Genomic DNA, 27,267 nt, shown 5'->3' with positions numbered 1-27,267 from the left:
ATGCAGTGTCAGCAATAAAATTAATTTAAAAGAATATTTATAATGATAAGTTGAAAATGAGCATTTTTTTTGGTTTCCCATCATTCTTGAGGGGAATTCTAAATCAGGCTGCTTAGGCAATACTTTTCGCCAAGATCGTCATCCATTGAATATGGTATGCCGGCCGGTGTCGTGCCAATGTAGTTACCCAAGTCAAAAACTGTATCCCCTGGGCGGAGCGATATGGAGGTAAATTTGTGTCTTTATTATTCAATCCCCCCAAAAAAGTTGCTTCAATTAAAAAAAAAGTTGCTTCAATCAAAATATATATTTTCAACCCAAAAAAGTCGCTTCAATCAAAGAAAAAAAAAAACTGTTTGAATGCAAAAATACATTTGAAACTAAAAAAAACTTTAAAAAAAAGCATGTAAAAGCTATTTTTCTTTAATTTTTTTTTTTTTGATTGAAGTAATGTTGATTTGTGTGTGGGCCACATTTTGGCTAGGACATTTTTGTCTTTATTATTCAGTCAAAAAATAAGTTGCTTCAAAAAATACATATTTACAAAAAGAAAAATCACTTTAATCAAAAAGAAAAAATTCAATCATGGAAAACGTTTTTGAATGCGAAAAAATATTTAAGATAGAAAACTTTCCATTTCAACACTTAATTTTTCATTGAAAAAGTTTTCTTTGATTGAAGCAATCCTTTTTTTGTTTGGGCCATATTATGGGTAGGTCATTTGTGTCTAAATAATTTAATCACCAAAAATGTTGCTTCAATCAAAAAATATATTTTCAATCAAAGACAAAAATCATTTGAAAAATAAAATTGCCCTCCCCTATTTTTTTTGTGTGAAAATTATATGAAAAGCAAGTGACCGTCTAAGTTGCTAGTCACATGATCTGTTCGAAAAATAATTTTGACCGTCATAAAAATATATTTCTTTGTTCATTTCATTCATTTTTGTTGCAGTTTTATTGCTTTACAACTTATATATATATATATATATATATATATATATATATATATATATATATATATATATATATATATATATAAGAAAGTCAATTACATGCAATGACACTTTTCGGCCACCGGGGGGGGGCTGGCACCCCTGGCGCCCCCTTAAAATCCGTTTATGGTTAAGAAGAGTTGATAATCGCGAAAAATACTGCAACAGGATGTGCTGACGCGCACTCACAGTAAACTGAAAGGGCTGAGGAGAAAAACGTGTGACTCTAGTGTTGTGTTCCTGAAGAGGTCACTGTGCACCTTGCTATCATTTGTCAAAGTGAGCCGGCTTTTTAAAGCTGTGCCCACCAACAAGTGTGCGCGTGTGTAAGCGTATGTCGAGCGCATGTAACGGTATACATGTGCACATTCTCCCTCATAGGTGAGAATCATTGGAACGGTGGCGGCACGCTGCATCACTGTCCAATCGCATTTAGGGGGAGCACGAGAGAGGGAGAGAGAAAGAGAGAGAGCGAGAGGGATAGATGGGGAGGGGGGAGTCAACGAGGAGGAGAGAGAGAGAGAGAGAGGGGGAGAGATTGATCGTTCGTCCTGGGCCTCTCACATCCCATCGGAGAACCACTTCCATTCGTTGCTGTTCCGTTTGGATTACAGCTTGCAAGGATTGGGATCATTTGGGCTCTGTTTTGAGTTCTTTTGCATTATTTGTGTGTGTGTGAGAGAGAGAGCGGTGCTTTGATCTCATAAGAGACGACGAGCAGAATCGGCAGCAAGCACCAGGAGTCCCATCTCCAAATATCCCGTCCGCGTTGACACGCGGTGCGGCATCACGCGGACGTGAGCGGGCGCAGGTTGGTGCTTTTGAGTGATTCCCTACTATAATGTTACCACACTGCTATTTCACTTATTTATTTTTTAAAAATTCCCTTGATTAATCGTGACATTATTTATTATGGAGACGGGAATGCGGCGCGCGTGGACGCTGCAGGGGTTTGTCCTGACAAACGGAGCGTTATTCAGCGGCGTGCGTGCGTGTGATCACCACCGGAATGTTAACTAGCACCTTGGACAGCGCGCGCGCGCGCACAGAGCGACACGTGCACGCGCGCACTCCTCCGCCGTGGTGGTGTGCTGGTGGGAGGAGCCAGGCTGATCACCTCCACACTGTCATATCTGTGCGTGCGTGCGTGCGATTAGACTCAATTGATGTTGCGCTGTCTGGGCGTCTGCATGTGTTGTAATTCTGCCCTAAGGTCTGCAGGGAGTGATAGCAGCTGTATGCATGCATGTGGAAGCGGGTTTGTGTGTGCGCGTGGAGGGATATGGAGAAGGAGTGCGTTTTTGCCAGTAGAAGAGGGGAAAACCTGTACTTGTGCTTGGGGCTTATAAACAGACCAGGAGACTGAAGTGTGAGCGCGTGAGGGCAAACAATGTTTTGATGAATCAACGATTATCTTTTAGATTAATCCACTAGGTTTATATACTGTATATACATAAATCATGTGATTTACTGTTCTATTAATCTGAGCTGGAATTGTGCATTGGAAGCAAACTATGGGCTGAGAAAAGTTGGACAATAAATTCTATTTAACTATATCATTGTTTTTCAAAGCAGATATTTGAAATCGAATTATTCATTCATTCATCCATTCATTGTTAAAATAATCATCTGCAATCATCTGCTTTCATTTAGAAGTTCTTTTTCCCTTAATTTTTATTTAAATTAAAAAGATAAAGATTTTTTTGAATGGTTATTTTCCAATTTTTTAAAATTCAAAATATTTGTTTGAATAACAAAAATATAAAACACAATACAAAAACATTTGAAGTCAATGTATTAATAATTGATCAACTATCAAAATATAGCTGTCAATTAATTTGATCATCTTTAGTGTTTATTGGTTTTGTGTGTCTGTGTTCGTTTGTGTGTATTCACATTAACTCATTGGCTGCCATGACGGCGTTGGGAGTGCTGGCAGCGATCATTTGCTGCCAGTCCCTCCCATTCAAAATGGATTGGATGTCTTATTGCAGTAAAAGGTGCTGAAATATATAAATTAGAATATGTTTTGTACAAAAATATCAATACATAAATAATAAAAAAAAAAAAACATATTTATCATTAGGAGGCTCAAAAACAGGATTTAGGGTAGTTTTAAGTCAACATCTTCTCTGAACAATTAACCAACTATCAAGTTAATTAATTTCATCACTGATTAGTTGCCAATTAGTTGTGGCCACCTTAGTTTGCGAGTATACATATATGTACTCATTGGCTGCCATCGACAGCGATAGATGTCCATTTAAACGTTTTCTGCCACCCTTCCCATTCAAAATGTATTGGCCGTTTAGCACTGTCAATGGCATTGAAACATGATCAATCCTTCAGTAGTTAGCTTTTCGAATATTATAGGAAACTACAGAACCTAGAAATAAAACAAATTCTATTGCGAGTGTCAAAGTGTGGCATGAGTACGAAAAGTGGTTCACGAGCTCCTTTTAGTGGTATGATGTGTGGTATGATTACTGTATTAAATGTTCAAACTGGTTGTAATAATACTGTGGGTGCAGAACAGTCCAGTAGTGCAGTACATCTGTTAACTTAAACCCGATAATTTCCCGTTATTATAGTATTTTCATTTAACATATAATGTATAAGTATATACTGTTATATGTACTGTATATATAAGGGGCGTGCCATCTTAGGCACACTATGATTCGATTCGATTACGATTCAGGGTGCTGCGATTTGATTATTGAACAATGATCGCGGTACTGACGGTGAGTACGCGATGATCGTCGCGATAATTGGGATTATCGATGCATCATACATTACTAATTAATTAAGTAGCCCAAAAAATTTATGTCCGTTATTTATTCAAAATATCCTAATTATTCAACAGGAACGACTGAAACATGCCCAAAAAACAAAAAGCTCCACTTAAAGTGCTTTTTTTTTTTTTTTAACTTACAAGAAAGTGCACAAATATTAACCATTTTAAAGGCATTTCTCAACATGCCTATAAAACACACAGCTGACCTTGAGATGCTCTTTTTCACATGAAGGTGCAAAACATTAGCTGTTTCAAAAGCAGTACTTATTTCTCTCAACAATACAATAATATTTTCACTGGTGGAATGAATTATACATTTTGTGGAAACAAACAAAGTGTCTTTAGAAATAAGACTTCTTTTAACCAATATACTTTTGTTTTCACAGATTTCTGTACTATTTCGCATGCTTGTAGTGTTTCTGCTGTACTTAATGCTGGTTTTAAACGTTGTGCATCTGGAATAACTTTTGTAGACCACCAAACAATACACAACTTGACATGGAAATACATGTTATCGAAGTCGCCAATTAGCATAGTGCTCGGCGCTATCTAGTAACATTTTAAAAAACTAGAATAATAAAGGCTAAAACTGTACAAGAGGGTTCGTTTATTCACCTCTTATAGACGCACACGGGACTTTGCAACACACTAGGGACATTTTCCAATTAGCATGACTTGAACCTAGTGCTGGACAACTGAAAGGCAAGGAGCAACGAACTATCTCTTCTCCTATCTCGCTGTAAAAATTAACTTGCGCACAGAAGCACGACCGGTGGGTCCCTGCCTGTCTCATACACAGATTTATTTTCAAGTCTTTTGAAAAGGAGCAAATCTCTCCCTCAGTAACCAGCTGCATCTATCATAACATTGTGCGTGCGTCCGTTAAAGGTGTCCGGGCGGCAGAGGTGTCTTGAATTTCATTCCGCAGCAAGCGGCTGTCATGAAGTTATTAGGGAAAAATCATCGTTTTTGAACATTTATGAATCGTAATCGAATTGTCACATGTCGTTGCCTTCATGACAGAATGCTTCTGACCAAGATCAGATGTCAAAGATGTGTTAAAGTGAACTTAAGAATCACCTGCAGTGATAAACCCATATTTGAAAAATGACTGTTGATACCGTTTTAAGCACAGTCTTCTTTTTCCTGGAAGTCGAATGCTTTTTTTTCTTCTGCTGTCTTTATCACTTGGCCTTTTCCCCATTCTGGAGAAGCTCTCCCATGACATTTATTGTTTTTTTTAACTTATTTTTGCCAGCTTTTAGGTTTGCTTTTTTTTGTGAGTAAAGTGAGTACAAAGGCACAAGCAGATGCCCCCCCTTTTCGACATTAAACCTCTTTCAGGCGCTGATGATCAATACAGAGCTTTCAAAATTAATTGATTAATATGCTACTAGTTTGTCACAAAATTAATGTGAGAATCGATTCATTTTTTTTTTAGCGGCACTTTGGAAAAGTGGTTAGTCCATCTCACAGTTTTTAGATCAGGAGTTCAATCCTGTGCTCTGGCCTTCCTTTGTGGATTTTGCTTGTTCTCCTTGTGTTTGCGTGGGTTTTCTCCGGGTACTCCGGTTTCCTCCCACATCCCCAAAAAATGCATGGTTAGGCTGATTAAACATTCCAAATACTGTAGTCCCTAGGCCCTGCGGTTGGCTGGGAACTGATTCAGGGTGTACCCCGCTACAGCACCCCACAACGCTTGTGAGGGCAAGATTTTTTTAGAGCCATTGTGTAACTTAAAATTGTACAAATACCTTAGCTTCTGAAGTGTAAGCATTTCTTCTGCAGAACTCAATGAACACACATTATCTGTGTAATTAATCAAAATGAGACTTTTTTTTTTTTTTTTTAAACATGCTTTTTCTTTGGAACAAGATTACCAATATTTTTCTATTTTTTGACATGCTGTAGACCAAACCAGTAACGGAATTATAGTCACTAGTAGTCAGGTTAATCTACTCAAAAAATAACAATTTGCCACTGCAATATGAATAACCTAAAATTAACATAATCTGAAGTAGGGGTGTGACAAAATATTGAAATGGTGATATATCGTGATACTTTGCATCCCAAAAGATTATCAATATGCTCATGCCAAGAATCGAGATATCGTTTTATAAAGGTGTCAATGTTTGAAAAAAAAAAAACAAAAAACAAAAAGTTGCTACCAAAATCTTCAACCATATTAGTGTCTCAGTTAACTCAATGGCTGCCATTGACGGCGCTCGACACCCAATCCATTAAGACTGTGTTTTTCAATTATTTTCTGTTACGCCCTCCCCTCCTCCCAGGAAGACGTAAACGTTCCGCGCCTCCCCCAAATCTCTCCCACCACTTTAAATACACTGTAGTAACATTTGTCTATAAAATTCTTATTATTGTATAAGTACATCTCAGCATAACATTGTGTCCTTTTTAATATTAAAGAAGAAAATAAAAATAAAGTGTAAAAAAACAGAAAAAAAAACAAAACAAACGCATCCATACTGTAAAAATAGACTCAAGGTGTATTTTTTAACCGTTTGATACTGAAAAAAACCCCAATTAGAATAAAATCTATAAATAATCATAATTCAAATTGATTAGCAACATTAACTGAAGAGGAAAAAATGACAAACAATTGTTCTGAAAAAGCAAGAATTAATAGAACAAAAACAACAGTGTCAATGGACAGAGAGAGTTTTTATTTTTGCTGCAGGCGGTATCAGCTCCTTTGCTGTGGTGTTGGGTTATTTTGCATTGAGCAACATGGTATGCCATCTTATGTGATGCTGACAGTGCTCGCTGGTTTACTGATGTAACACTGACAAAGCAGGACGATTGCTGGCAATATTGGCAAGTTTTCGCTGAAAAAAAAAAAAAAAGGATTCCTGCTTTCCGCTGCAAACTCGTCTCCCACTGTACTAAAAGTCAAAGCCAAATGCTACATAAGCTTCGTCATATTTCTTCATCTTAGCTTTTCATATCTCCAGTGCTAGTTGCTGTTTGCTCTTGTTTGGTTGAAAAATACTGCGCACATGCTGAAAATGAGAGCGCCACTGCCACCCACTCAGTGGATGTGCAATTACACTTTATTCTAGCAAAAAAAGTATGTTGCCCAAGGTCACATGCGCCACCCCCAGCATCGCTCTGTGCCCCCCTGGGGCGGCCCTCCCCACTGTTTGAGAAGTACTGCATTAAGACCAGGAAGGGCGAATGAATGTTCGTTCGAAACCAAAGCATTCTTTCACAGTAACTCTTTCTGATTTTCGAGGAATTTATAGGTCACTTTCTGTTCATTTTGGGGCATTTACAGGTCACTCTTTGTTGAGTTTGAGTGACTGCCTATTAATTCCCAGGTCACTTCCTGTTCTATATCCCCAAATCAACAGGAAGTTACCCATAAAATTCCCCAAAAGCAACAGGAAGTAACCTATAATTTCTAAAACTCTATAAATGACCTCATAACCTGTTTTGTGCGGTAACTGATGGTCATAGAAGTGGGAGGGGCCTGTTTGAATTGGGAGGGGTTCATTTGCTGCCACCTTCCCAGTTCAAATGGATTGGACGTCTACTAGTGATAAACTTGCAGTAGAAGAATGAAAATAGCTTGTTTTCTGTTTATTAATTGTTTTGTTGATGATTTTCTGACCATTGTATCGATAATCGTAGTATCGCCATATTGTGAGATCCTTGTTATCATGAGTTTTAAATCGCAAATCGTATCGTATCGTAAGGTACCAAGAAGTTTCTACCCCTAATCTGAAGATGCCACAGAAGTGTTTACTGAATTTGTAGCCCTTCAGATGAATATGAATAGCCTAGAAGTAACCTTCAGTTTCAGTTTTAGTGAGTACAGCACTCTTTGTAAAAATATTGTTGTTTTTTGGTTGCATTTACTAATTAAGTAATAATAAAGGAAAAAAATACATATATTTGGTTAATGAACAGTATTTAGGTATTGTCATTAATTTTAATGTAGACAAACCGTTTATCTTACCATCTGATGGAATGATCAATAGAATAATAAATTTAAATAGTAGTCAATTGTGACATCCTTGGATCAATACAATAGTCAGTGTTGAGTGTATGTGCAGCCCAGTACGTATTGATCATGTGCATCCAAGTAATAAAAACCTTATTTTCTTGAAAAGATGCAGAATTTTATTATTAATTTATCCTTTAATGTGGAAGAGTGGAGAATTTAAGACAGTTTTTCCCAAAAGAAGGCAAAACAGTCATTGTCAGATATTTTTTTAAAGTGGCAGTACTATTTTAGCCAATCAAAAGCGAGTATCTGAGATTGACCAGCCTATTTGTCACTCAATGGCTACTCACTGGAGTTTGCGTGGCTATTGGAGAAGCAAGCCTTAATGGACCCAAGAAGTGAAGTGGGCTCTGTCTATGAATCAGACATTGAAAGAAGAAATGCCATGGCAGATTGAACAGGTACAGAAACTATAAAGAGTGTGTGCCTTTTTATTAGCTAATTTTCTTGAAATTCTGTTTATTTATGCTTCAAATGTAGCAGCAATAATGTGCTTTACACGCAGCGTGACTGATACCACATTTGTCACAAATTGGCTGCGGTGTCATTTTTTTATTAAAACATTTTCTTCATTTTTAGCAGTCCAAGAAATGCACAATTTGCATGCTTAAATACTACTTTGAGCAACCTTAATTTACAGGAAGGTCATTTGTACTAGGCGTTATTTATTGCTTTAAACTTCTTTACTGGGCTAGCTGTTAATGTCCCTAAATATTCTGCACAATAGATGAAAAAGTTGGAGTCTTCTTGGGTGGGGTGGGATTGATAGTGATGACTGTTGCACTGATGCTCATGTGGTGCACCCTGCCCGACACATTATCAACTGTGTGCCTCGATGTCATTGGGAGTTTCAGCCATTTTTGCGCCAGACACCCTCTGCTGAGGTTGTATATATACAGTATATACAGTATATGTGTGTATAAACACACACTGTATTTAATCCTGAGGCCTGGAAGAGGGTAAATTAATTCCCTTAATATCCTTTGGGGACTTGTTTGGCAATCCCAACCTTTATTTGACCTTCCACTTTTTACACGTGTGCCGATGTTTGATAAAATTAAGTCCACGTTTGGGTAATTAGAACTGTACTGTGGTGAAGATACGAACCGTGTGAGCATGTGTGGAACAGAGATAGAGAACAACGTGTGCGTGCATGTTCAGGCTTCCTGACACCACTGGGGTCAGGAGCTCATGTGTGTTCATGGTTTAATTAAGCGTGTGACGTGACTCTCCACCCTCTCAACACTAACCCACCTCCCCCTCCACCGTTTTCCCTTCCACAGGGTCTTGGAAGTGTGCAGCGGCGTAGCAGAGGAGTGACATATGTCTGCAGCTCTCACTCGCACTCATCAGCTCTGACGTGCTGACACACCAGTTCAAGCTGAGCAGTCACCATGAACGGCGGCGTTTGCTTTTGTATATGTAAGTCTTTGGGTGAGCGTGTGGAAGTCTGTGAGCTATGAGCAGTCAATTGTCTGATTATTGAGTTGTGAGAGCATCATTGCAAGCAGCAGTTGGATGGATAGTGAACATGTCTTCAAAAAGTACGTTTCAATTAAACCTTATTTTAGCTCTTTGACTCACTTGCTTAATGCTAAATAGCAATTAAGATGCAGTACTAAAATGGATTGAACGTAAAAGGTGCTGCAACACATGTAGACAGTAGACAGACAGATGTAACAGTACTCACAGTCATATATTAATTTGGATCCGTCATTTATGTATGTTTTCAACAAGTATGGAATAATATAAAAGTATTTTGCTCATTTACGCAACACATTTTGAACTCACTGGCTGTCCAATTTTCTTGATTTGGGAAAAACTGGTCATGAAAAATAATGTTTCACTGCCACTGACGTTGATAGAGGTCAAATCCATTTTCACTTGGAGGTCTAGCCGCGATCGTTTGATTGCTGTCAATGGCAACCAATGAGCTAAACTCTCCTCTCTCAGTTCATCACCACAAAACCAATATTAGTCATTCTGCACAGAGGGTAAAAAATAAATGATTGTGAGTACTAATACAGTACTGGATATTCCATTCCATCTATTCCGTTCCATTAAATCCATTGCTTTACAGTACAGTGGTTATAGCACTGCAACGTAGATGCTACTTGTCATTAGCATCAAGCTAGCCAACAAATCAGCTAAGCCAAAATAATGCCCTTCCAGTTAAAATGGACTGAATGTCTATCGCCATCAGTGGTAGTGAAAGGACTGTCAGTGAAAGATTACTGCCATTTGCCAGTGGCCTCTTTATTTTTTTCAGACCTGTACATGTGTGTGTGCGAGACATTTTGGCTTGATTTACACCTCGATTCCATTGACAAAGACTAACGATGTCATTCTGTCCTTTCCTTTCCCCGTCGCTGCTTCGTCCTCCTCCCACTCTCTTCCAGGAGGCAGTTTGGGCTTGTCATGGGGCTGAGCGGAAGGAGAGAGTGACAGAGGAACAGTGATGCTACTGTTTACATAACAAGACATTCACACACACCCCACACACACACCCCACATGAACACACACTGGAATGGCCAGTAAGGGACACACAAACGCTTAAACACACAGACGCAAAGGGAATGACGCCAAGTGACTCACCGCACACTCAGAGGCACTGAATGAAACACACGCATACACAAAAGAGGGAAAAGTCATTTGCAAGGGTCAGGGTGTGTGTGTGCAATGTGTTTAAGGGCCAAGCTGCATGAAAGCACTGGATACCACTGAAGGTTCTTAAACCTGCATCAAACGCGCATCGTCTAAACTCAAGCCGTCATGCCCGAGCCGAGGAGGAGAAGAGGAGCGCCCCCACGAGACTCCTCTCTCCTCGGGCTGGTCTATTTCTGCCTGCTACACCTCAGCCTCTCGTCGGCCCAGCAGACGGTGCCCGTGGTGTCCACTGCGCAGGGGCGCATTCGGGGCGTCCTGACACCACTGCCTTCGGACCTCCTGGGCCCTGTCATCCAGTATCTCGGGGTACCCTATGCCAGGCCCCCGACCGGAGACCGCCGGTTCCAAGCACCAGAGCCGCCCCTACCCTGGCCAGGAATTCGGAACGTGACCCAGTTTGCGCCGGTTTGCCCGCAGTCGCTAGATGAGAGGAGCATGCTGGGAGATATGATGCCCTCATGGCTCACGGCCAACCTGGACATAGCTGCCACTTACTTGACCCACCAGAGTGAGGATTGTCTATACCTCAACATCTATGTGCCAACCGAGGAAGGTGAGGATGAATGTTAACAATTCTTTAACATTTGCCATTTTTTAGTAGGGCTGCCAAAAAGGATTATTATTAAGACCTATGTCCTCAACATCTATTTTTGCACCCAAGTTTGATCATCTGATTTTGAGGATCTGCTGTTACAGAGTACCCATCCAATACCTCGGCAATGTATGAAATGCAACAAATGCACTTACCGTTAGGTTCCCGTGACAGCTAGCATATCGTTCTCCTTCTTTCAGAGTCTATTTCCGCTTAAACTGTTTCTGGCTGTGGTGTGCTGCTGCGCGGTACAAATAGAAGTTTTTATGTTTTTGTTTTTGACAATATTCTTTAACATCTTGATTATGTTCTTGCCTTGTAGCCTTTGAAAAAAAACCAATGCACATCTTCAAACCCTATCCTTTCCACCGAACTCCGATCCTCTGAAAATGACGTGATCAGGCCAGATTTAAGATCACGTGATCGGATTGGGGGCATCCGTAATTATTTTTGTCAATTAAATCACTGAATATTTTTGTGATTAGTAGACAAATCGGCTCATATATAAATTACTGTATGTTATTTATTGCTATATTACTTTGGCATTCACATTTAAACTCAAAATTGTGAATTGTAATTAATACCAAAGCACAGATATGAAAAGCTGTACTATAAATACATCTCTGAAAGCAGATGTTTTGATATGTCCTCTAATATCAATTGCAATTATAATTATCTGCTTTCTTTATGGATTACTTTCTTTGCCCATATCCAACATGGATCAGATTGTATCATCCAGTGTGAACGGACCAATTCAGTTTATTTATTTTATTTTATTTATATATTATTATTATTTTTTTTTTAAATCAAAAGCGACCTAGGTATGTGGATAAAATCGGATGTCTACAATAAATCAGAAATGGTTTTCAAGCCCTGCGGCGTGAACGTACCAAATGTCTCCAAACGATTCATCGACAATCAAAATAGTTGCCCATTAGTTTTATAATTGAATAGTTGTTGATTAACTCATTGCCTGCCATTGACGGCACTTAGACTTGGAATGGCAGGATGAATGAACGTTTACAGTCAGTCCTCCCAGTTCAAATGAATTGGATGTCCACCAATCCATTTGAACTAACGGAACTAATATTAAAGCCGTTTGAACACTAAGTAGGTTATTGATGTGTTTCCTCAGTGCTCTAATTGGTAATATGCCAAAGTTTCTGTGTGGTCAATGTCAAAACAGTTCATGTTTAAAGAGGACTTAGTTTGTCTATCGCTGCTAATGAGTTAAACTTCAGCATTCTGGATGAGATCATGTCCAACTTTAGCGCTTCCACTGTAATTCTCCCCAGTGCGTGCACGGGCTGCAGCTTAAAATGCAGACACCTGCGCCAGTTGCTGTGGGGTTTGCGCCTCTACTTGTGGAGGCAAGTAAGAAGGACAAAGACTCACTCATGCATACATAGTGGTTCATACATGCGGATGTGAGCGGTGGTGCGCACACACACTTGTTTTTCTCCATAACCACCATGAGCACTTTTACACACCTCAATTTAAAGCCACTTTCGGATAGATTGAAATAAACTGTTTGGGGGGTGAAAACATAAGGCTCGAGGGGAGCCGGATTAGATGCATACAAATAGTCGTGTGGCCAATCAGGATGTCACCCTTGTGACTTAATGATCTCTTTTTTTGTAGACATCCACGAGGAGGGCGGGCAGAGGCCCGTGATGGTGTACGTCCATGGCGGCTCATACACTGAAGGAACCGGAAATATGATGGATGGCAGCGTGCTGGCCAGTTACGGCAACGTCATTGTCATCACGCTCAACTACCGTCTGGGCGTGCTAGGTAAAATCTGGCTTTTTTAAAAAAGATTTGGGAAATTGTGTGGCTTTTGGTTTGGGTTTGGAAAGAAGATCATTACATTGCTGCATTCCATTTGTTGATGCCATTTATCATTACTCACAATTCATTGCATGAGATCCATAGTTAACTTGTATTAACAGCAAATTTGTCTTACAATTTTTTCATGTGTTTTTTATGAGCAAAATGATGTTTTTCAAGTTTTAACTTACCAGCTGCTATTGATGCAATACGCTTTCAATGACATTGAATGGCAATTTTTGTTACGATAGGTCTGACAGCTACTTTTAACGAATTGATAGGTGCGGAATGCAAATATGATCTGTTTTACTTTATCATGTCAAGTTTTTCACTATTATTTAAAAAAAAATGAAAAAATGTGCTTGTTTGATTTAAAAAAAATCGACTATTAATATACAATGATATACTGTACGCATGGCGGAAAACATTGACTTGAAGTTCTTCTGCTCTGAAACCCCCAATTTGGCCAAATTTCAAAATTCTCCTATATGCATGTTTGATACTTCTTTGGAAAGCTTAAGATCTCATTTTTCTGGGGGACCAAAAATTTTGAACAGGAGGACATTAAAAAAAAAAAAACAAACAAAAAAATTTAAACAGCAAAATCCTACCTGGAGGTGAGAGCATGCAAGTACTTACCTTGTTTCGATCCAAAAACTCCATGTCGCATGTATCACTGAGTGTCAAGACACAGCTGTGGATGGCCACAGCTGGATTTTTGGGGGATTTTATGGGTTAAACATCGTAATATAACAAGGGTCGCAATGCAGAAATCGCAGACATCAAGGAGTGGTCGAGATGTTCTTTTTCATATATTTACCCTTTTAAATGTTGCTTTTCTATTTTTCTTTCTTTGGATCGATTATTTATCATCTAACACATCGGAGAAAATGCGATAGTAACAAAAAAAACAAACAAACAATTAAGCGATAGTTATGAGGTAGATATCAGTGACTTTTTTAGAGACACCATTTTTTTTTCATTGTTCTTTCTTTGGATCGATTATTCATCATCTAACACATCGGAGAAAATGCGATAGTAACAAAAAAAACAAACAAGCAATTAAGCGATAGTTATGAGGTAGATATCAGTGACTTTTTTAGAGACACCATTTTTTTTCATTGCGACGTAATTTGTTTAAAATATGCGAGTGAAGAATTTTTTTAAGTCGTTTTTTTTTTTTCAAATGAAATATTAGACATCAATTAATGATTCTAAGCTAAAAATGACAGACATTTTGAATAAGAAATATAATTCATTACCTACCTACCATAGTTCGGGGGCTTAATGTGCCCTGAATCTGCTATGGCAGCATATAGACATACTGTATTGTTCGTTCAAACGCAACAATTCTTTTGGCTTAAAATACAGCAGTTTATTTTAAAGAGGTTTGCAAGAGCAGAAACTGCTTTTTCAGTCTTGTCTGTGTTTTCCGCCATATACAATTAATGCTTATTCAACACTTTTACGTCTCTATACAATGTATGTGGCTTGTGATCTTTCTGGCATTTTACTGGCCAAGCAATGGCTGTTACTGTTACTTCAGTAAAGTTTTAGTGATAAAGGTTTTTAGTTAAAGTTGAGCAAATTTAGCAAAAGTGACAAGTCTTACTACAGCCAATCAGTGGAATGCTGCTTATCTAAAGAAAATATAACATGATGTGCCAGAAAAAATATTCAAAATTACGCATATCATATTTGAAGCCTTGTCACGCTGTAATTACGTCACCCACGTGGCGCTAATTGGTCTCATTGTAAAGTGCGGAAGTTGAGAGGAAGGCGAGGTCGTGAGCGATTGCCGGTTGGATTGAGTGAGGGACTTTGAAACGTGCTGAATGAATCGAAAACTTAAATTTAGCGCAAGGTAATGCATTATTTCATCAACTCGAGAAAGAGGATGGATCAGATTTGTTGTTGTTTTCTTCGAATTAGTCGGCGAGTAGGTAGGAGTGACAGGCTGACAGTACAAATGGCGGAAGAGTGGGCTGTGTGACGTAGTGTATGACATAGTTGTCTTGTTTTTTTTTTTTTTTTCCTATTTTGCACTATTGGTTTACTGTATATAACCCGTTTCGACCATAGTATGTGTAAAGGCCAAAAATGCCTATGACCATACCTGCTGTTTGTGTTGAATTGTTAAATATAAAACTATTCAGTCTTTCTTTGATTGAATGTTTGTTCTGGCGGCACAGTGGCTGAGTGGTAAGCACATCTGCCTCACAGTTCTGAGATCAAGGGCTTCGGCCTTCCTGTGTGGAGTTTGCATGTTCTCACCGTGCCTGCGTGGGTTTTCTCCGTGAACTCCGGTTTCCTCCCACATCCCAAAAACATGCATGGTAGGCTGATTGAACAGTCTAAATTGACCGTAGGTATGAGTGTGTGCGTGAATGGTTGTATGTCTCCTTGTGCCCTGCGATATGCTGGCAACCAGTTCAAGGTGTACCCTGCCTACTGCTCGTCGTTAGCTGGGATAGGCTCCAGCACCTCCACGACCCTTGTGAAGAAAAGCGGCATGGAAAATGAATGAATGAATGAAGGTTTATTCTAACAAGTTGAGTAAATATTAGCGAGCTTCAAAACGGTTCGTCGAGCATGGTTGGTTGTCAATGGGACATCAATATTATACATTTTGACAAAAGATTTGGGGATTTTTTTGGCTTTCTGGGTCCAAAATGTTAATTATAATTGGTCAGTGAAGAAAACAACAGCATGAAGGTTAGGATCTCTGAAAAAAAAGGGACCCAACCAGGCCATTGTGAAAATTTTTTTTCTTTGAAATATAAAGGAAAATCAAAGGCATGCAAATTCGGACAAAATAGGCTCTGGTGTTAAAGGGTTAATCAATTTAATTCTAATTTTTAAATGAATGGTCGCTGCCAGCCCCTCCCAGTTCAAATGGTTTGGATAGCGATCACCGTCAATGACAGCCGATCAATTAATACTCTTTTTAAAACATGAGCGGGCTTCCCTTATGTAAATGTATTTATCATTACAACATTGGAAATTCAAACGCAACAAGACACCAGATGGGCTTGTTGACCTGAATGTAAAATTACGACTAATACAATGTAATGTCCAACTTTCTACTTGTAAGGACATAACAGTGATGGCTTGATTAAGGCTGTATGCGATGCAAGCCATGCGGTCGAACGGGAACTGTCTGGCTGCTGCCAACATGTCACTTGCTTTAGTGGCTAGTGTGCTGACCATGAACAATCGTTAATTAAGACACGAGCATTTAAGATGCTGTCCCTACCAGAATTTATGAACTATGAGGCGGAAAATTACTGGCATTAAAAACAATTTCTTAGATGTCTGTGTTATATCAAAGGCCACTAAAAGGAAATACTGTAGATAATCTTTGCTGTACTCATATAACCCATTTGTTTGTATGCAAACAATGGATGTTGAACTTCCTTTTTTTGAACCACTCTGCCCTTTACAGAGGAGCAACTGCAGTGTAATTACCAATGATGCTATTTTTGGCCAGCTAATAACATTGTACACTTTCTGAATTAGAATGAACTGGATTGAGGGTAGCTCATATTTGTGTTTGTGTGGTCGTTCGTATGAAAAGATTTGAAGACAAATTTTGCGTGTATACCAGAAAACATGACACATATGATTGAGTGATTTTGAAAACCTTTCTCAATCAAATCAGTAGGTAATGAATGGCTGAATTAAAATAAATAAATAAATAAATAAAAAAATGAACATGAGTTTATTAGTCATTAGTTTGCCATGTGCTGTTATATATAGCAAATAAATTAAAGCGGTACTTACAGGTGCTATGAAATGTTACAACAAGTGACTTTGAAAGCTGCCTATGCTCCAAGCAGACCTTTAACTCATTGAAACCCAATGACGGCAGTAGACGTCTGATCATTTATCACCCTCAATCGCAGTTAAGGAGTTAAATGAAAAGTACCTCAAGATGAGGGCGATTTTAGCAATTTTTAGATTAAAATTTAGATGATTTCCATTAACAACTAATTTTTAATCATTAGTTAAATAATAAACCATTTAAATGAAAATCACCTCCAGTTCAAGGTGCTTTTCAGCAATTATTTGAGATTAAAAATTTGAATAATTAATTACAGATATTGTACATATTAAGTCATTTAAATGAAAATCACCTCCAGGTCATGGTGCTTTTTAGCTTCAGGTAAAATAAAAATTAGATTAATTAACTACAGATCTTTATTCATTCACTAATATTATTTTAATATTTTGCCAGCACTGCCACTGTAGTACTGTAGTTTTTAATCTTTATCTTTATTTTATTTTTTTAAATACATTTTAGGTTAGATTAAATAAGATGTTGATTGGATTAATTAATTCCAGGTCATTATTATTAGGTAACTGAGATTGGGGACAAAAAAAAAAAAAAAAAAAAAAAAAAAAACAATTGATTAGACTTGCACTGCTGCTTGGCACCCTGAAATTCTGTCAGATAATGCTCAATTTCTCCCAGAAAATGATTGTAATTACAAATGCTTTGTTAATAATATCTTCATTTATTTTGCTTGCAGTGAAAAAACACAAAAGAGAATGAAAAAAAAAAAAAATCATTATCATTTTACACAAAACTCTAAAAATGGGCCGGACAAAAGTATTGGCACCCTTTGCAAAATCATGTTATGCTTCTCTAATTTGTGTAATTAACAGCACCTGTTACTTACCTGTGGCACATAACAGGTGGTGGCAATAACTAAATCACACTTGCAGCCAGTTAAAATGGACTAAAGTTGACTCAACCTCTGCCCTGTGTCCTTGTGTGTACCACATTGAGCATGGAGAAAAGAAAGACGACCAAAGAACTGTCTGAGGACTTGAGAAGCAAAATTTTGAGGAGGCACGGGAGATCTCAAGGCTACAAGTCCATCTCCAACTTGAATGTTCCTTTGTCTAACGTGTGCAGTGTCTTCAATAAGTGTAAATCCCATGGCACTGTGGCTAACCTCCCTAGATGTGGACGGAAAAGAAAATTGACGACAGATTTCAACGAAAGATTGTGCGGATGGTGGATAAAGACCCTTGACTAACATCCAAACAAGTTCAAGGTGTCCTGCACAACAGTGTCAACCCGTACTATCTGTTGGCGTCTGAATTAACAGGGACTCTATGGCAGGAATACCCAGGAAGACCCCACTTCTGACCCAGAGACATAAAAAAAAAGCCAGGCTGGAGTTTGCCAAAACTTACCTGAGAAAGCCAAAAACGCTTTGGAGGAATGTTCTCTGGTCAGATGAGACAAAAGTAGAGCTTTTTGGGAAAAGGCATCAACATAGAATTTACAAGAAAAAAAACGAGGCCTTCAAAGAAAATAACATGGTCCCCACAGTTCCCTGATGTTTTGGGGTTGCTTTGCTGCCTCTAGCACTGGACTGCTTAACCGTGTGCATGGAATTATGAAGTCTGAACACTACCAACAAATTTTGCAGCATAATGTAGGGCCCAGCTTGAGAAAGCTGGGTCTCCCTCAGAGGTTATGGGTCTTCCAGCAGGATAAAGACCCAAAACACACTTCAGTGATTTTTCTCAAACCATTTTATAGTGCTTTTTGGAGACTTCTAAAGTGGCCAGCAATGAGTCAGACCTGAATCCCATAGAACACCTTTGGAGAGATCTGAAAATGGCAGTTTGGAGAAGGCACCCTTCAAATCTCAGAGACCTGGAGCAGTTGGCCAAAGAAGAATGGTCAGAAAGAATGGTAAGAAACTCACTGATGGTAACTGGAAGCGGTTCATCGCAGTTCATTTGTCTGAAGGTTGTGCTACCAAGTATTAGGCTGAGGGTGCCAATACTTTTGTCCGGCCCATTTTTGGAGCTTTGTATAAAATGATAAAGTTTTTTTTCCCATTTTCTTTTGTGTTTTTTCATTGCAAGCAAAATAAATGAAGATATTACTACCAAAGCATTTGTAATTGCAATCATTTTCTGGGAGAAAATGAGCATTACCTGACAGAATTGCAAGGGTGCCAATACTTTTGGCCTGCAGTGTATTTAACTGTCAATGGAAACAAATGAATGCATTTTATTTAAATATGTACTATAATGAATAACTACTTCAACACTAATTAACTAAACAATGGTTATTTTTCAGGCGCAAGTTTTTCAAAGTGATGCTTTTATTGATCGTATCTTCCACTGCACTCATTGCTGCAGTTCCTGAATGAGTCAAATCTTGATCCTCATCCTGTTTTTGAACGTGTTATTTTCATCTTAACGGTACAGCGCCCAAAGCCTCTATAAATTGAATATCATGTAATCCTGGCTCTCTTGATAAAAAAAAACAAAAAACAACAACAACATTAAAACCCAAAAGGATGAAAAATGCGATACTCTGATGGCATCATTTCATTTGGAAGACTGAGAGTATATAATTTTGTTGAGCAAATTATACCTTTTTTCTTTCATTATTGTGATCATACATGCCTTAATAATAATAATCATTCCCACCCATTACTTTTACATTGAGATTAACAAGTGCTGACACAACATATTTTACCAACAGTGACTCGTAATCGTTTTCTCATGAAGTAATATTAGAAATGTAATAAAAAGTGTATGCGAGTAGCATTCATGAGCTCCTTTTCCTTAAATAATTAAAGCGTATTTTATATTCTAGCTTTGAGTGCAGTTCCACATGCAAATCATTAAGATAATTTCCCACATCTTTGCTGAATGCATGCACACGATTCTTGTAAAATTCAAATATTCAACAAGAGGAAATAAAACATTAAAAAGTGGATAATTATGTTTCAGTACTGGTGGCTAATATTTATCTGATTATAAACCTTAAAAAAAGGATTGAACACACAAAAATGTTGTAGGAACAAGAGATATACCAGTACTCAGTGATATACTTATTACCCTCCGTGTAAAGCAACTAATGTTAATTCTGTGGTGATAAGATGAGAAATGAAATTTTAACACAGTTGCTGCCTCTGACGACGATGGATAGGTTGACAGTGCTCTCAGTCGAAATGGTTGGGACTATTACCATTAATGGCAGTCAATGAGTCAAATGTTTGTGTCCGTGTGTGTTTTTTCCATCGCTTGTGCTCTTCGGCTGCTTAGATACAGAGACTAGGAATATAAGTGTCTTTATAGGCTGAACAGTTTTAACGTGCCAAATGGGAGTTTGTTGTACTCCCATTGTGGTTGTTTTGTATTGTGTTGTTTATTCAGAGAAAGCAGCTGGACAGAAAATAGCTTTGTGGGGACAGAGAAAAAGAACAGACAGAAGAACAGTGATACAAAACAATTTAAAGAATAAATTTACAGTAAATGCCAGCTAATACAACGAGTGTTTCCGTGTTAATCATATCCATCTTCTGTGTTTACACCTTCATCAAGATCATGTTCATCATCATTCTCATCGTCATCATCATCGCCGGCTCCACTTGTTGGATGCGTGAGGTGAGCACTTGATTCGTCTTTTTCCTAATGGTATTCAACTGCAAGTCGAGCATGAGCAGTCGTACTAAATTACAGCGCTGACCTAGATCTTGCCGTGAATGCATACGGAATTTTCAAAGCAACCTAAAATTGGAAAGGGCTTTAATTGGCCATTAATATGCTTCTTGTTTGAGAGGATTACTGGTGGCTTAGAAAATGAATGACTTTTACATTTTTGCTTTGGTTCCACTTGCATTACACTCAATGACTTTCTGCACTGATGAGATATACGATGAGCTCTTTTAAAAGCTTGGGGTTTTAATTGTGTCCAATAACATAAGCCAGCTTGGATGAGGTTGGGTTTGAAGCAAAGGTTAGGGTTGTGAATTAGTTTCAAAAGAGGGTTAGGGTTTTAAGCAAAGATTTAGATGGTTAGGGTTTTGAACTCTGACTTGGGTTTCAAGACAAACTTAAAAGTAGAGTTAGAGTTTACAGCAAGGATTCAATACATGGATTAAAACATCAGTCTTTTAGATATGCTGTTGTTAAAAAGAATGTTTTTCATTCAAATATGTGACATATGTGTAAACGTTAAAATGTTTCCTCTGTTTTTTTGCTCTAGGTGAAATGTAACTAAATGTGTTAAATGCTTGCATAATATATTGAATCGAAGGACCTTTAACCAAATTGGGAAAAAAAAAAAAAAAAAATCAGTATTGGCTGCCATTGACGGTGATAGATGTCCAATCATGTGGCTCTTTTCAACCTACTGCTGTAAATTGAAATACGTTTATCACTAGTTGACGTCCAATCCATTTGAACTGGGAGGGTGTGAGTGAATCACTGCCATCCCTCCCACTACAAATGGATTGGATGTCAAGCACCTTCAATGACAGCCAATGAGTTAAGGTGTCATGCCAATGATATTTCTATAGCACTAAATCATTAAAAAACAAAACAAAACAAAAAAAAAAACAGAGCGTCACAATAATAAAATCATAAACATTATGTTAGTTCAATGAAAAGGAAACAGGGTAATTCTGATAAAATAATTAAAAATAATAATATAATATAATTTAATTATAAATGAAATTTGTTTTTTAAGGACAGGGTAAGCATTTTTACCAATTGAATGACTTTACTGTGTATATTATTTGTTGTTAAGTTGGGGGCTCTTACCGAGAATGTGCCTCTGCAGGATTTCTGAGCACAGGGGACCAGGCCGCCAAGGGGAACTACGGCCTGCTGGACCAGATCCAAGCCCTGCGCTGGGTCAAGGAGAACATCGCAGCATTTGGAGGAGACCCCAACAGGGTGACCGTCTTCGGCTCTGGAGCCGGAGCTTCCTGCGTCAGTCTTCTCACTTTATCCCACTACTCTGAGGGTGAGTAATTGTACAGATGGACATACAGTATTTTCATAATGACATTGGGACTATTAACATAGGCTGGCTTTGAATTGTTGGCATGGAGACAAGTCTCATTGTGTATGTACTGAAACATATTGAGGAAATAACAGGAGTACCTGTACCATATATACACATAGGTGGAGTTTGACTTTTCGGGCAGAGGGGCACAACATTTTGCCCTGAAATGCAGTGTCAGCAATAAAATTAACTTACAAGAATATTTATAATGATAAGTTAAAAATTAGCAGTTTTTTTATTGTTTCCCATCATTCTTGAGGGGAATTCTAAATCAGGCTGCTTAGGCAATACTTTTCGCCAAGATCGTCATCCATTGAATATGGTACGCCGGCCGGTGTCGTGCCAATGAAGTTACCCCAGTCAAAAATTATATCCCCTGGGCGGAGCGATATGAAGGTACATTTGTGTCTTTATTATTCAATCAAAAAAAAAGTTGATTCAATTAAAAAAAGTTGCTTCAATCAAAATATATATATTCAACCCAAAAAACTCGCTTCAATAAAAATAAAATAAAAAAACAAAACAAAACAAAACAAAAAGTGTTTGAATGCAAAAATAAATTTGAAACTAAAAAAACTCAAAAATCATGTGAAAGCTGTTTTTCTTTGATTTTTTTTGAGGGGGGGATTGAAGTCAAGTTTTTTTTGGACTGACGTAATGTTGATTTGTGTTTGGGCCACATTTTGGCTAGAACATTTTTTTCTTTATTATTCAGTCAAAAAATAAGTTGCTTCAAAAAAATACATATTTACAAAAAGAAAAATCACTTTAATCAAAAAGAAAAAATTCAATCATGGAAAAAGTTTTTGAATGCGAAAAAATATTTAAGATTGAAAACTTTGCATTTGAACACTTAATTTTTCATTGAAAAAGTTTTCTTTGATTGACGCAATCCTTTTTTTGTTTGGGCCATATTATAGTTAGGTCATTTGTGTCTAAATCATTTAATCCCCAAAAATGTTGCTTCAATCAAAAATATATTTTCAATCAAAGAAAAAAATCATTTGAAAAATAAAATTGCCCTCCCCTATTTTTTATTATTTTATTTTTTTTGAGGAAAATGAAATGCAAAGCAAGTGACCATCTAAGTTGCTAGTCACATGATCTGTTCGAAAAATAATTTTGACCCATCATAAAAATGTATTTTTTTTTGTTCATTTCATTCATTTTTGTTGCAGTTTTATTATTGCTTTACAACTTTTATATATATAGGATAGTCAATTACATGCAATGACAGTTTTCGGCCAGGCCCCCCTGGCCCCCCCTTAAAATCCGCTTATGCATATACAGTGTATCACAAAATTGAGTACACCCCTCGCATTTATGCAGATATTTAAGTATATCTTTTCAAGGGACAACACTGACAAACTGACACTTTGACACAATGAAAAGTAGTCTGTGTGCAGCTTATATAATACAGTTATTTTATTTTCCCCTCAAAATAACTCAAAATATAGCCATTAATATCTAAACCCCTGGCAACAAAAGTGAATACACCCCATAGAAACTACGTACATCCCCAAATGTCCAAATTGAGTACTGCTTGTCATTTTCCCTCCTAATGTTATGTGACACGTTACAGGAGTGCTGTCAGCATTGCACAAGAAAGCCCGCAAATAGTTTGCTGAAGACATATCAACAAAGCACGTGGATTACTGGAACCATGTTCTATGGTTTGATGAGACGGGCGGGCTTTCTTGTGTACCGTTTTCAGAAGAGGCTTCCTCCTGGGGTGACAGCCATGCACACCAATTTGATGCAGAGTGCGGCGTATGGTCTGAGAACTAACAGGCTGAACCCCCACTTCTTCAATCTCTGCTGCAATGCTGACAGCACTCCTGTAACGAGTCACGGTATTTTGGAGGGAAAATGACAAGCAGTACTCAATTTGGACATTTAGGGATGTGTGTACTTTCTATGGGGTGTACTCACTTTTGTTGCCAGGGGTTTAGATATCAATAGCTATATTTTGAGTTATTTTGAGGGGAAAATAAATCAACTCTACAGTGGGTGAAATAAGTATTTAGTCAACCACTAATTATGCAAGTTCTCCCATTTGAAAATATTAGAGAGGCCTGTAATTGTCAACATGGATAAACCTCAAACATGAGAGACAGAATGTGGGGAAAAAAAGAAAATCACATTGTTTGATTTTTAAAGAATTTATTTGCAAATCATGGTGGAAAAAAGTATTTGGTCAATACCAAAAGTTCATCTCAATCCTTTGTTATGTACCCTTTGTTGGCAATAATGGAGGCCAAACATTTTCTGTAACTCTTCACAAGCTTTTCACACAACTGTTGCTGTTATTTTGGTCCATTCCTCCATGCAGATCTCATCAAGAGCAGTGATGTTTTGGGGCTGTCGTTGGGCAACACGGACTTTCAACTCCCTCCACCGATTTTCTATGGGGTTGAGATCTGAAGACTGGCTAGGCCACTCCAGGACCATGAAATGCTTCTTACGAAGCCACTGCTTTGTTGCCCTGGCTGTGTGTTTGGGATCATTGTCATGCTGAAAGACCCAGTCACGTCTCTTCTTCTTCAATGCCCTTGCTGATGGAAGGAGATTTTCACTCAAAATCTCTCGATACATGGCCTCATTCATTCTTTCCTTTACACAGATCAGTCGTCCTGGTCCCTTTGCAAAAAAACAGCCCCAAAGCATTATGTTCCCCCCCCCATGTTTCACAGTGGGTATGGTGTTCTTCGGATGCAATTCAGTATTCTTTCTCCTCCAAACATGAGAACCTGTGTTTTTACCAAAAAGTTCTATTTCGGTTTCTATTTTGGTTTCCCAGTCCTCTTCTGGGTCATCCAAATGCTCTCTAGCGAACCGCAGACGGGCCTGGACGTGTACTGGCTTCAGCAGGGGGACATGTCTGGCAGTGCAGGATATTTAGTCCCTGGCGGCGCATTGTTTTACTGATAGTAGCCTTTGTTACTGTAGTCCCAGCTCTCTGTAGGTCATTCACTAGGTCCCCCCGTGTGGTTCTGGGATTTTTGCTCACTGTTCTTGTTATCATTTTGATGCCACGGGTGAGATCTTGCATGGAGCCCCAGATCGAGGGAGATAATCAGTGATCTTGTATGTCTTCCATTTTCTAATAATTGCTCCCACTGTTGATTTCTTTACACCAAGCGTTTTACCTATTGCAGATTCCGTCTTCCCAACCTGGTGCAGGTCTACAATTTTGCCTCTAGCGTCCTTCGACAGATCTTTGGTCTTGGCCATAGTGGAGTTTGGAGTGTGACTGACTGAGATTGTGGACAGGTGTCTTTTATACCGATAATGAGTTAAAACAGGTGCCATTAATACTGGTAACGAGTGGAGCCTCGTTAGACCTCGTTAGAAGAAGTTAGACCTCTTTGACAGCCAGAACTCTTGCTTGTTTGTAGGTGACCAAATACTTAGTTTCCACCATGATTTGCAAATAAATTCTTTAAAAATCAAACAATGTGATTTTCTGTTTTTTTCTCATGGTTGAGGTTGACCATTGTTAACAATTACAGGCCTCTCTAATCTTTTCAAGTAGGAGAACTTGCACAATTGGTGGTTGACTAAATACTTATTTGCCCCACTGTATTATATAAGCTGCACACGGACCACTTTTTATTGTGACAAAGTTTCATTTTGTCAGTGTTGTCCCATGAAAAGATATACTTAAATATCTGCAGAAATGCGAGGGGTGTACTCACTTTTGTGATACACTGTATACTGTATGGCGACTTTATGGAAGAGAAGGAACATTGGAGTTTGAATTACCAACCCGAGCTAATTATTCCTCCCTTTTAATTATTAACCTACTGCTCCGCAAAGCTGTATTATCTTTGAGGGTTTGGTATTTATTTACTACAGCAGGATTTATTCTCACTGTATGACAATATCCTTCATCCTTAATGGTCCAGGGAACCAATACTCATTGTGCAACTCTATAGAACAGCATTATTTCTTCTATTTCAGTCTAGCAGCAAGGAAAGATGTTACTGTATTAACACAGTGAATCTGGATAAGGTTTTAAAGGGAAAGACAACAGCTGGTATAAATGACCTTCATATAAGTCTGCAAATTGATTTTTTTTTTCTAATAATGAAGTTATAAATGTTTGAACACAAAAAATGACACTACTGATAACGATGATCAACTCATTGACTGCCATTGACGACTGTAGACGTCCTATCCATTTGAACTAGGAGGTCTTCGCTGTCAGCCTTTACAGTCCAAAGGGATTGGACATCTACTAGCAACACACTAATTCAAATCGATAACAAGAATTGGAATGATTGGACATCTATCACTTTCAATGGCAGCCAATCAGTCATTGACATCATGAGGAAGGAAGCCCATCTGAAATAATTGCATTTGAATGGATAAAATAGTACTTTGATAAAATGTTTGCCCCTCACTTTCTGAAAATACTGGCATTTATTTACATTTTTCTCGATGTTATCAGAAAAAAAAAAAAATCAGTTTCCTGTCCATTCATTCTACAGGATCCTTTCCACTGGACACGCTAAAGTTGTTGACTATGCCTTAAAAATTAGGGTTTAAAGACAGGCCATTGATTTCTGACAATGGTTAGGGTTTTAAAATGGGGTTCCAACTACGGGAGTTTTAGAGAAGGTTTAGGATTTTGAACTAGTGCTGCAACAATGAATTAGCACTGTGAACAAAGGTTAGCAATTCAAATTAGTAGAGATGTCCCGATCGATCGGGTCCGATCACGTCATTTTCAAAGTATGGGAATCAGCTATAAAAAAAATCGGAAATGCCTTTTTAAAAAATATATATATATATATTTTAATTGAATCGTTTTCTAATTGTATTTAACGTTACAGACATAATGTGTTACACTCATCCAGAGTTTTTAGTTTAGGCTTAAAGTAGGGTTATCAAATTTATCGTGTCAACGGCGGTAATTAATTTTTAAAAAATTTATCACGTTAAAATATTTAACGCAATTAACGCATGCGATGCATGACCCACTCACGCATTGTCGCGTTCAATCTTTAATGGCGCCATTATACCTATATATAGAACTAAAAGGCCGCGTAAAATGAGTAGAGTGAATTTTGGCAGCCTTTGGAGACTTTTTTTTAATTGGCTAAAGCTTTACAATCCCTCTCCCAACGATTAGAAATATCGTGGGACGCAATGTGGGGAAGAAAAGTAGTAGTCGATTTTTTTCTTAACACCATATATTATTTCCCAACGCAGAGAAGATATATCAATTGGTACCACTACGCACAGTCATGATTGCACTTCCCATCATGCATTTGGGCAGAACAGTTAAATGGCTACACTATCATTTACTGAAAGCTCAACAAATACACTAGATGGCAATATTTAGTCACAATATACAAAGTCACATTTATCCTTTAAGAATTACAAGTCTTTCTATCCGTGGATCCCTCTCACAAAAAGAATGTTAATAATGTAAATGCCATCTTGAGGATTTATTGTCATAATAAACAAACACAGTACTTATGTACTGTATGTTGGATGTACAGTATATATTCGTCCGAGTTTTAT

The 27,267-nt window shown here is 38.0% G+C and overlaps 1 protein-coding gene across 1 annotated transcript in view; it reads left to right on the top strand.

The window, feature by feature from the left end:
• Positions 1-1,520: 1,520 nt before the first annotated feature.
• Positions 1,521-27,267, top strand: part of LOC130926679 (neuroligin-4, X-linked-like) — a 61,250-nt gene continuing 35,503 nt past the window's right edge. The window contains exons 1-5 of the mRNA XM_057851741.1: positions 1,521-1,805; positions 9,099-9,237; positions 10,215-11,036; positions 12,717-12,869; positions 21,508-21,693. Of these exons, the coding sequence (XP_057707724.1) occupies positions 10,589-11,036; positions 12,717-12,869; positions 21,508-21,693 (787 nt within the window). The 5' untranslated portion in view covers positions 1,521-1,805; positions 9,099-9,237; positions 10,215-10,588. The remainder of the gene's footprint in view (positions 1,806-9,098; positions 9,238-10,214; positions 11,037-12,716; positions 12,870-21,507; positions 21,694-27,267) is intronic.

The sequence above is a fragment of the Corythoichthys intestinalis genome, chromosome 12, assembly GCF_030265065.1.
Source record: "Corythoichthys intestinalis isolate RoL2023-P3 chromosome 12, ASM3026506v1, whole genome shotgun sequence".
NCBI classification, from domain to species: Eukaryota; Metazoa; Chordata; class Actinopteri; order Syngnathiformes; family Syngnathidae; genus Corythoichthys; species Corythoichthys intestinalis.
Note: the sequence above shows the minus strand (reverse complement) of the source record. Positions and strands in the feature narration are given on the sequence as shown.